The sequence below is a fragment of the Pleurodeles waltl genome, chromosome 8 (assembly GCF_031143425.1).
Source record: "Pleurodeles waltl isolate 20211129_DDA chromosome 8, aPleWal1.hap1.20221129, whole genome shotgun sequence".
Classification (NCBI taxonomy): domain Eukaryota; kingdom Metazoa; phylum Chordata; class Amphibia; order Caudata; family Salamandridae; genus Pleurodeles; species Pleurodeles waltl.
In genome coordinates this window covers 1,418,851,792-1,418,863,398 of record NC_090447.1, presented here as the reverse complement: position 1 = coordinate 1,418,863,398, position 11,607 = coordinate 1,418,851,792, and the positions used below count along the sequence as shown (strand labels likewise).

General features: G+C 47.4%; 1 protein-coding gene across 1 annotated transcript; it reads right to left on the bottom strand.

Annotated features, from left to right (window-relative positions):
• Positions 1–6,080: 6,080 nt before the first annotated feature.
• Positions 6,081–11,406, bottom strand: LOC138248705 (uncharacterized). The gene is made up of 2 exons (XM_069202539.1): positions 9,444–11,406; positions 6,081–6,476 (listed from the first exon to the last, which is right to left on the bottom strand). Exons 1-2 carry the CDS (start codon positions 10,747–10,749, stop codon positions 6,445–6,447), a joined length of 1,338 nt encoding a protein of 445 aa, XP_069058640.1. The 5' UTR covers positions 10,750–11,406; the 3' UTR covers positions 6,081–6,444.
• Positions 11,407–11,607: the final 201 nt, after the last annotated feature.

Below are 11,607 nucleotides of genomic sequence, written 5' to 3'. Positions count from 1 at the left end.
ATGGCATTCAGATGGGAAATGTACTGGTCTGCAGTACATACCAATTGGATGTTCATGGAGTGAAAGTTCTTCCTGTTTCTGTACACCTGTTCACTCACTCTTGGGGGGATGATCGGTGTGTGTGTGTGCCATCGATGGCACCTATGACATGGGGAATGATGGCAAAGGCATAGAAGTCAGACTTGATGGCAAGAAGGTCAGTACTTTGGGGAAACCGCACATAGGATTGCAGATGTTGTGCAAATGCATTCAGAAATCTTGTCAGTACCTGGCTGAACATTGGCTGTGAGAAACCAGCACCCATGCCCACTGTCACTTGAAATGAGCCTGTGGCCAGGAAATGGAGTGCGGAGAGCACCTGCACCTCAGTTGGAATGGCATGCTGAATACGATTTCCCAGAGTTAGTGCAGGATCCAATAATGCACAAAGGTCCTGAATAGTTGCACGTGTGAGTCTGTAAGTGATTATGATCTGACACTCCACCATGGGCCCTATATCCACAAGTGGTCTGTACACCGATGGTGCCCTTCCTCGCCACAAGGGTCGGTACCTACGAGGGGCTACAAAAAGGAGTGATAAAGACACATACATAGGCACACTTCTCATCATTTCTGCACTTCATTGTTCATTGTAGTGTCTCAACAGTAACTGCTACCCGACAGATGTACATGTACATCACTAGGAGGGAACAGAGTAATTCATGTGTGCTACTATACGGAATGGACAGAGGCCTAGGTGCTTCATGTGGCTAGTAGGCCCTGCATTGTGAGTAGTAGGAAATTCTAGATGCGTAGGTGATGGCAAGATGTCTGCCCACTGTAGATCTGCCCCTTTGTTGTGGAAGTGACCTCATACCGCTAGCGGTTGACGTCACAGCATAAGGCGGTGTTGACCGTTGTTCGCACCCTCATTGGCTAACATAGATGCCAATGGTGAATCTTGGCGTATCATGATCGCCGCCGGCGGTGACGGTGCATACCGCCGCAGAACGTACGCGTGTTCGTCATCGTTTGATCACTTGACTCCCTGATCTCGTGCAGACAGGTACTCCACTCTGTGTACTGCTGTGGCCTGCCTCTGGCTATGGATGTGCCACGTGGTGCAGGGGAAAGGGCCCCGGCCTTCACCCAGGAAGAACTGGAGAAGCTAGTGGACGGGGTCCTGCCCCTGTAAGCGAAACTGTACAGACGGCCAGAGGTACAGGTGAGTCTGGGTTTGGCGGGCACTGTGTGTGTAGTGGATGGTGTTGATTGGACATATGTGTGCTCTTCTGAGCCTGCATGGGCCATGGTGCATGGAATGCTGCGTGCGACTGTCCTGTATGTCAGAGTACTGTCTGTCCCATAGTGGACAATTAGCCAGCTGTTCCTATCGTGCAAGTGCCTGACCTCTGTGTTTCATTTCTGTGTCGCCCTTCTAGGTCAGCGCCCACCAGAAGAGGGCACATTGGCATGCCATCGCCAAGGAGGTGCGGACCCTGGGGGTCTACAACCGGTGGAGTACCCACTGTTGAAAGAGGTGGGAGGACCTGCGGCGCTGGGCGCGAAAGATCAGTAAGGCCCAGCTGGGGAAGTCCTCCCAACGTGGAAGGGGTGCCTGTCGGGCACTGACCCCCCCTCATGCGACGGATCCTGGCGGTGACGTACCCAGATCTGGATGGGTGCTTGAAGGCTGCACAGTCACAAGTACTCATTGACCATACTTCAGTCTGGAAGGATGTCTGGGTGTGCAATAGGGCTCATGCTGCTTAGAGGCAGGGAATTTGACTGGTGTCCATCTACTGTATGTTCCCCAAAGGGTGTATGGGTGTCCGTGTTAGGTTTCACCTGCTTCAGCTCCTAAAGTATTTCAGGGGATGGGTGTAGAGCAGTATTATGGTCAGTAGTCAGGGGCATGGCCATGGGCATAGTGTACGGTGCTGCCTGTTAGGTGTGTTTGCTGGGTGGATGTATGTCTGGCCATTCTGTATCTGCATTCAGCTATTTACAAGTGTCTCTCCTGTTTTGTTTCCCCATACCTGTTCTCTTCTGTTGGTCTGGTACAGCAACAACATCAGGCGAGGGAGCTGAGGCACCGGCACGTGGGGACGCAGCGGCCCACAGATCCTCAGAGGCAGAGACAACAGACGCCCAGGGGACCAGTGGGTGGGAGGGCGAGGGGACTTTCACGGGGGAGGCTACTACCACAGGAGGTAGTGACTCTGAGACCTCTTCCGATGGGGGTTCCCCGGCGGTGGCGGACCCTAGTGCACACACCACTACTGTGATATCTTCTGCCACCCCCATACCATCACCGCCCTCCCTTCTGCTCCCCACTGAGTTGCCTGTGCCTGCCCACCTGGAAAGGTGGGCGTCTCCTTCGCCCCAGGCACCTCCTCCCCCTACCCCAGTCAGCCCTGCTGCCCTCACAGAGGAGGCGATTGACCTCATGAGAACCATCTCTGTAGGGCAGACAACTATCCTCAATGCCATTCAGGGGCTAGCATCAGAGGTGCAGCAGACAAATGCCTATCTGGATGGCATTCACAGTGCCGTGTCTGCCCTACAGAGATCTTTTCAGGCTCTGTCCTCCTCTCGGACGGCAGCCAGCTTCCCTGGCCATTCCGTCCCCCCTCCACTCTCCTCTACCCCTTCCAGCACCCCACTCCCTTCACCCGTCCAAAGCACACAATCAGACACGCTGACAGGCACATCCACACACAAGAAGCACACTTCAAAACACAAGCACCACACATCCCACCACAAGCATTCACACAGCCAACAGACACCTGCACACACAACAACGTCCACTTCCCCCAATGTGCCCACCTCTTCCGCCTCCCTGTCTGTCCCCTCTACATCCACACCCTCATGCACTGCACCTTCCATCACTGTTACTGCTCCTCTTACTGCACTCACCACAATCGCAGACAGCCATACATGCACCCCATAGACCACACCTGCACTCACCACCTCTTCTGTAGTTGACACATGCAGCACACTCACCAGACTTGCAGACACCCACACAACATACATCCACACTAGCTGTCTGTCTTCTCCAGTGTCCACCCCCCACCTCCCAAGACACAAAAATGCACCAAGACAATCACCCATCGGACACCCACCACAGCATACTGAGCAGTCACCTGCACCCACTACACGCACCCCTACACCCCATACATCCACTTCCTCTGCCTCCACCCCCACGCCCTCATCCACGCCCACCCCAATTGCTCCCCAAAAATGTTCCTCTCCTGTGCTGACCTCTTCCAACCCACTGGCCCACCCCGTCTTGTCCCCAAACGTGCCCACATCCTTGCCCTTTCCGCTCCTTCCACATCACAACCCACCCCGGTCCACCCTTCAAATTCCCGTGCCCCTTCCCCAGAGAAGAAGGCCCAGTCAGAGCCTAGACCATCCAGCTCCTCCCAAGCCAAACAGCCCCCACCCCTTCAAAGGAAAAGCCCACCCCCCTTCGCCCTCCACAAGAAAGTCAAAGGCCCACCCCCGTCGAAAATCCCCACACCCACCACCACCTGCCCCCCTTCTGTGAGGTGCCTGGATCCCCATATGGTGCCCCGTTATGTGGAGTACCAAGCACTTGTGGGAGTCAGGTGGGGCCCGTTGTGGCCCATGACAGTTGGGATATTACGGACTGGCCATTGGCCCTGTTTGCACTGTTTGGCTCAGTGAGCTTCTTATTAAAGTTTCTGTGTGGCCTGTGTTTGGGCTGCATGCCGTTACACCCTGGTGATTTGTTTTACTTTTTTATGGGTGTGGGGCTTTTGTATATACTATGGTCAAGTTGCATTAGCCTTGTGTCGGGTACGTAACTCTTGGTGTGGGGTGTATGACTTGTGCTGCTGCGAAGGGTTGGGGGGGGCGTTGCTGGATGGGTGGAGTGGGTGAGTATGTAACTGTGCCCTTTCCTCCATTGTGTCGTAGGTTGCGGTACTTACCGTTGTTGTCTTCGTCGACGGTCTTGGTCGTGTAGGTATATGGCAAGGAGTAGGGGCGCATGATCTGCAGCTCTCTATCCATGGCTGCTGCAGCACATTCTGTGGGACTCCGGTACGTGTTTCCTTATATTTGGTTCATTTCTGCCTGGCTTTGTGTGGTGGTGGTTCCCGCCCAGGAACTGGCGACGGAATGGTGGTTCATTATTTGATGGGCGGGATGGGCCTTTCCGAAGGCCTGTGGGCGGACTCTGCTGTCGTCGGTGGGATTCCTCTCCTGGCGGTGGGTGGTTCGCGGGATGTGTGTGTTTCGTTTGGATAATTATTTGGTGGTCCGGACTGCTCCTCTGTTGGCGGTTTCTACCGCCACCGCCGGCGTAGCGGAACGGACCGCCATGTTTGTAATGAGAGCCAAAGGCTCCTAAAATAAGCATATTTTACTAAAAAAACACCATATGCCCTTGCATCGCATCACGTCTCTCTCTCTCCAGAGCCCCTCCCTGCCAGCACTCATGACATGCACACAGGGCATTGCTTATTTTTATTGGGGGTCATAAATCTTCTCAGGCTGCGCTGCTAACTTCAATAGAGCTTTGTTGAAATGAGAGGCAAAAATTCTTGTTTTTGTTTGCAGTTTTATGTATCATTACCTTAGTCAGCCCAAGGGCACTATAACACTCTACATGAGCACTAAATTACATGACAATCTAAGTTTCTTTTTCTTTTTTGGAGCACAGAAAGACTATTTTGCCTTGAATCACAAGATGTTGAGCACACGCCACGACTCGATCCCTTTTTTAAAAGTCGGCACCACTGGCCCTTAGGCCACATCTACATTTACCTTTTAAAAATTGTATCTTAACCTACAAACGAAGCCCCGGAAGACGGGCTGTGCACTGGGTACGTGCAAAACCCCAGGAACCCGCGAGCCATGCTTGAACAAGTGACAGCCTCGGCCCTGCCCACTCCAGAATGACGAAATAGCCTGATCCTAGCGTGGCTTCTGCGCGGTGTCTTTGCGTCTGTCACGTCGAGTATTTATAGTCTCGCGGACCCCTCAACTCGTCATGTCCACCGGGACGCACCAGAAGATGGCAGAGTCTGTGCTCGGTCAGTTGAAGAAGTACACTAGTGGTTGCTGACACTGGTGACTTCAACGGTAAGCATTGTTTGAAAGGGGCACAGTTTGGGTCTACCTATGTCGACCTCAATCTAAGCGATGCTACTGTATATATTATACTGAATTACCAACTATAGAGATGAAGACTGTAGTTTTTTGAAGCAACGTTCTAGTACATACATAAGGAACTGGCAGCAATATTCATCAGGCCTCTTACTCTGGGATGAAGTCACCCACGTATGAGATGGTATTAACTGGTGGCCTCAGACTTTTCAGAGTTAAGTAATGTTTTTTTAACTACTTATTGTCTTAAACGCCTCCTCCGTAAAGAGCAAATGGGGCCTCCGGTTTTATACTTCACTCGCCGCGTGCTGCGGAATTGCAACGTAGCTCAGACAGAACGGGAAAGAGGTGTAGGTTGAAAGGAGGACAGAGATGTGTGGGTTTTTTAAAAATCATTTATTATTATATATATCAGCAGTTCCCTCTACAAGGCCTTCACACGTGGGCTGTCGCCCTCTTTCTTGCCATATTTTATGATTTGAGGTTTATTTATTTTTTATTTTTCAACGTTATGTCAGTTTTTTTTCTTTTGTAGCACAGGCATTAGCCCTTTGGGATGATAAGCTTTACTCAAGAAACCGTTAGGAAGGCAATATATGTTTGCACATCAATAAATATGTGAATACATTAGTACGTGTTAATACCATTTAAAGCATTGGTTAAAGGAGTTCTTCTATCACAAACTTTTGATAGTTATTCAAGTGATTACATATACTGGGTTCTATGTTCAGTGCTATAAACAGTCGATGGGCAAGGAGGTGACAGAACATAGACTTGGTGTCCGTTCAGCTGGGTTAATAGCATGTGCTTGTTCAGCCTCCGTTGTAAGATGTGGAGTCTTGTATCTCTGTAGGCATTATGCCACTTTTTGAGGGCGAAACCTGAGAGTCTTGGCAAATAATGTAGATTTTCCTAGTTTATGACGGAAAGTCTTAATTTTATTAAAGACACGGAGGCGAGTATTATGCGTTTCTTTTCTTGCTTTATTTAATGAGCAGCAGTCAAGAAACTACAAATCCCATAAGGCTTAACATCTGTAGCCAATGGGATTAAAAAGATAGTTCAAAACACACAGAACCAATAGTAATTACGATATGGCATTATGACGTCACTTGACTGTAAGCAGCCCTCTTTTCTTGCAAATGAAGTCAGTTAACTGTGAACAAAGGAAACAACAAGCAAAGAATAAACAGAGCCATGAGGAAAGCAAAAACATCAGAGAAAAAGTCCAGGAGCTTGCAGAAGCGAGGGTGGTCCGGCCAAACCGACAGGGATGATCCAAGTCCTGAAGGGAACGAAATGTTTGGATGACCTGACGGGATCTGATTAGGACGTTGTCTGAGTGGTTGAAGCCGGAACTAGAGAAAGGGAGGGAAAACAAAGTTATACAAGAGGTGGGATAATACTCGCCTCCGTGTCTTTAATAAAATTAAGACTTTCCGTCATAAACTAGGAAAATCTACATTTTATGTCAAGACCGGAGGCTCCTATTATGCGAGTTTAAAGCATATTAATCACGTTGAAAGAAGCATTATCAATTGGTTTGCAATAAAACACTTTAAAAGTATTATCATTGGACCAATCCGCAGATTTTAGAATATCCTCCAAACGGGAACCCGCCCAAAAGGCTTTGGAAGCCATAGCCCCCCTAGAGGAATGAGCTCCAAACTTGGAAACATCAATACCAGCCAAGGACATAATCAGTCTTACCCAACGTGCTAGTGTAGCAGAAGAAACAGGGTTATGGGGTTTTCTGAAAGATATGAGAAGTTGGGAGGAGGATGTTCTCAAATCTGCGGTTCTATGCTCATAGACTTTGAGACATTGTCCTACACACAATTTTGGTTGAAGCGGAAAATAGGGATAAAAGACTGATGACAAATTCGTCTTAGTGCGTCTTACAACCGAAAACAACACACCCGACGGGGTGAATTGACGGCTGGAGACGTCCAAAGCCTTAACATCTGATAACCGTTTAATAGAAACTAAACATAATAACATTGTTAATTTAGCAGATAAAAGCTTTAATGATAAACTTGAATTATCTGGTAATGCAATCAAATATTTCAAAACAATATTAACATCCCACAAGTGGTTGTATTTTGGTAACGGAGGTTTAGAAAATTTTACTCCCTTCAATAATTTACAGACCAACGGGTGCTCGCCTACTGGTTTCCCGTGAACATGAATATGGTTGGAAGAGATAGCAGATCTGTAAAGATTGATAGTGCGAAATGCTTTACCTTTGCTAGCTTCCGAGGCTAGAAAATTTACGACAAAAATAACATCTGCTGAAAAGGGATCAATTTGTCTTCCCACACACCAGCAATCCCATAGAGACCAGGCCGCCTTATAGGCTTTTTTGGTGCCTGGGGCCCAGGAGCTTGAGATGTAATGGGAAGCTTCTGCCGAAATGACAGGGGAAGACTGGGGATTCCTGATATTTTCCAAGCGGATAAGGTTAGGATATTGTTCAGAATAAGGGGGTGAGCACGGTGAAGAGGGTCTAGCAGCAGATCCGGAAAGGATGGAATTAGCAAGGGAAAATCTATTGACATTTCTAAAAGAGTGGGGAACCAAATTTGAGATTGCCAAAACGGGACGATAAGAGAGAGAGAGGCGTGTTGACGTCTGGCCTGAGCCAGAACCCTGTTGATCATTATGAAAGGAGGAAAGGCATAGTTGAGGGAAAACGACCAGTCTTGAGAGAAAGCATCTGATGCTAAGGCTAAGGGATCTGGGCGCCAGCTGTAAAATTGGGGAAGTTGTGTGTTGAGTCGGGATGCAAAAAGGTCTATGGAAAAAGGGCCCCATAAGGATTGAATGCTGTGAAACACGGAAGGATGAAGTCTCCAATCGCTGGAGTCTCGAAGGTGACGAGAATGCCAATCCGCCACTGTGTTGAGAGTCCCAGGAAGATACTCTGCATGTACCGAAAGATGGTTTGAGAGGCAAAACTCCCAAAAGCTCTTGGCTAGATCTGCCAAAGGTTTGGATCGTGTGCCCCCAAGATGGTTTATATATCTGACTGCAGATATGTTGTCCATCCTGAGCAGGATTGCACAATGTACTTTGTTCTTTGCAAGACTTCTGATTGCAAAGGAGCCTGCAAGCATCTCTAAACAATTGATGTGCAATTTGGACTCCTCGCTTGACCATGTACCTTCAGTCGAGATGGGTCCACAGCGGGCCCCCCAGCCTTGATGACTTGCATCGGATTCTAACACAAGATCTGGGGCTGATGGAAAAATACTTCTCCCGTTCCAAGCAGCTAAATGGTCTATCCACCATTGAAGCTCCGTGCGAGACTCTATGTCCAAAGGAACGAGATCGGAATACGAAAGCCCCTTTCTCAGGTGTTGAATCTTTAATCTTTGAAGGGCACGATAATGAAGGGGACCCGGAAAGATTGCTTGGATGGAGGAGGAGAGAAGACCTACAACTCGGGCTAGAGTTCGGAGGGAAATGAGGGAATTTCGGAGAATTTGTAGAATTTCTGATTTTATGGATTTTATTTTTGACGATGGTAGAAGAAGGGACGCTGAGAGGGAATTGATTTGAAACCCTAGAAATTCTACGACTTGGGAAGGGATAAGAAGGGATTTTTCTCTGTTTATTATGAAACCCAATTGCTCCAACAGAGAGCAAGTCGTTTGCAGGTGGAGTATGAGAGTCTGAGGCGATTGACTTAGGATGAGGATATCGTCTAGATAAATTAATAATCTTATCCCTTGAGCTCTTAGAAAAGCTACCACGGGTTTCATGAGTTTTGTGAAGCACCATGGGGCCGACGATAGACCGAAGGGCAGAGAGGTAAAGTGATACATTTTGTCTAACCATTGGAATTGAAGAAATTTTCTGTATTCTGGATGAACCGGAACGACTAAGTAAGCGTCCCGTAGATCCAATCTGACCATCCAGTCGTTCTGGAGGAGAATATCTCTGAGATGGAGGATTGTTTCCATTTTGAAATGCCGGTATACTACAAACCGGTTGAAATGTTTTAGATTGATGACTGGACGCATCTTTTTGTTTTTCTTTTGAACAAGAAAAATTGGGCTGATAAAACCTGAAGGAAGGGGAAGAGTGGGCGCAATCGCTTGTTTGCGTAACAATGTGTCTACCTCTAGGGAAATTAGATGAACCATTTCTGTAGAAAATTGGGGAGGAGGTTGGAAAAAAGTTTGGACAGGAGTAGAATAAAGTTCTATTTTGTAACCTAGAACTGTGTTTAACACCCAAGCATCTTTTGTTATTGCATGCCAATTTGACAGAAAATGGGAAATACGACCTCCTGTCGGGAAAGAATCGACAAAGAGGCTTACCTGTTGGGTTGGTGGCTCTGGAATGTCTGGTCGACCTGGCACGGTATCCTCTGCCACGTTGGGGGTAGAACTGAGGTCTAAAGTCCTGCTGATATGAGCTGTAATAACCTCTGGAGCCTTGATTGGTGAATCCGCGGCCGGTAAAGCGACCCCTGCCTCTACCGGCCCTGGCAAAAACCCGCTGGTGAAACATTTTTCTCATGGACTGTTGGGCTTTGGTTAACGAGGTGAAAGTAGCAACATATTTGCCGAGGTCCTTGATAAAGGAGTCTCCAAAAAGCTGTCCATCCGATTGGAACTGAGGTTGAACGGTTGCCAATTTGACGAGTTTGGGATCAAGTTTAATAAGTAGACCTTTACGTCTCTCGTGAATAAAGGAAGAATTTGCATTTCCCAAAAGGCAGAAACAACGCTGAATCCATAAAGATAACTCTTCTGGGTCCAGAAAGGACCCGTCTAGTCTGGCTGATTCCACAAGATCGAAAATTCTAGTAAGAGGCCCAGTAATATCTAAGAGTTTATCTTGGCAAGAGGACCAAGCTTTATCTACGCCCTTGCGCGGGTCCTTGCCTTGTTTGGTGAAGAAAGTCAACATTTGTTCATCAATAGTAGGAGTGATAGTGGCTTTGTTGGAAAGTACGGGACGAGGACATTCAGACTTTAATTTGGACCTGGTTTGTTTGTCTAGTGGAGAAAATAGTTTTTGTGCCACATAACGACCCACATGGTCCGCTGGAAACCACTCCGTGGAATTGGGATGATGAATTTGAGAGGGATCGAACATAGGAAAACCCTCTGAGTCAAAGAGAGAAGGGGTAGCAGAGGTTATTTTTGGTTTCTTTGGAGGAATGGAAAAGGACTCATCATCGTCTTTATCAGATAAATAAGAATCTGAATCTACATCAGGCATATCTTCGTCTGTATCTTGAATAACTGGAGAAATAACCGGGAGAACATTGCGTTCTTTAGATTTTCGTTTTAGAGAAGATTTTGGCGCCATATTGTTATACTCCTTGGCAGGAGCCTTGTGAGGAACCGCGTCCTCTGGCATACGTGAGAAGGACTCACTTTCCATATGCGTCCCCATATCTGGCTTCGCTGGTGGACGCGTACTGCATTCCCCCGCAGTCTGGGCCGATTTGGAAATTAAGTTAGAAAGGTTATTCTCCAGATTTTTTGATAATTTTTGTAATGAGGAAGAAACTGCCTGATGGACAGAGCTTCTGATGAAATCACAAAGTTCATGTCTCATGTCTTCCAGTTCAGAGGAAACACTCTGTTCCATAGAGGAATTGCCAGGTTCCATTATGTCTTTAAAGACAGTAAAATATGTAGAAATAAAATAGAATTGAAAAAATTAATTTTGAAAAGTCAGGAGACCAAAAGCGAGAAAAAACGGAGTCTTTTTGAAAGCAGAGGGACTAGAAAGGGTTAATAAAATAACCCTGGTCTAAAAGAAGCCACTAAAGTTGCTCTAGATAATAAAGAAGAATGCCGTCAGAAGCGCTCTGATATACGACGTCTCTGCCTCAGGAGCAAACCGAGTGACGGTTGCTGCCTGAGGCAAAAGAATGTTCGGAATTTTTGAACGCGCGCGCCGTGCGTCTAAAGTAAACAAAGCCGGCGTCAGCTGGAGCGCACGGCTGGAAACCCTCTGAGAGAGGGCCGGAAGAAATGTAAACAGACGGCAGTTGCCGTGAGCTGGAAAGGCATGAAAGGAATGCCTAAAAGCGGAACGCACGCGACGCGTGCTGAAATTCAGAAATAAATTGAGAGCTGACGGGCTCAGCTCCAAACAACAAAAATACAGTTGACGAGTGGTCGGAGTCGGATATAAACATGCGGCAACTTGCCGTCTAACATGACAAAGGCCAAAATACAGTATTATTTACAAACCAACAGCATTAAAATATCAGATAATGTATTAACAAGGAGAAAAGAAAATGCGACTTATCTCGACTGCAGCAGCAAGAAAAGAGGGCTGCTTGCAGTCAAGTGACGTCATAATGCCATATCGTAATTACTATTGGTTCTGTGTGTTTTGAACTATCTTTTTAATCCCATTGGCTACAGATGTTAAGCCTTATGGGATTTGTAGTTTCTTGACTGCTGCTCATTAAATAAAGCAAGAAAAGAAACGCATAATAGGAGCCTCCGGTCTTGA

What these genes read in the sequence shown, in the direction of transcription:
- LOC138248705 (XM_069202539.1), bottom strand. Translation starts at nt 10,749, where the DNA reads ATGGAACCTGGCAATTCCTCTATGGAACAGAGTGTTTCCTCTGAACTG. An exon ending in CAGAGCCACCAACCCAACAG is followed by an intron (nt 6,477 to 9,443) that starts GTAAGCCTCTTT and finishes CCCTTTCTCTAG; the next exon opens with TTCCGGCTTCAACCACTCAG.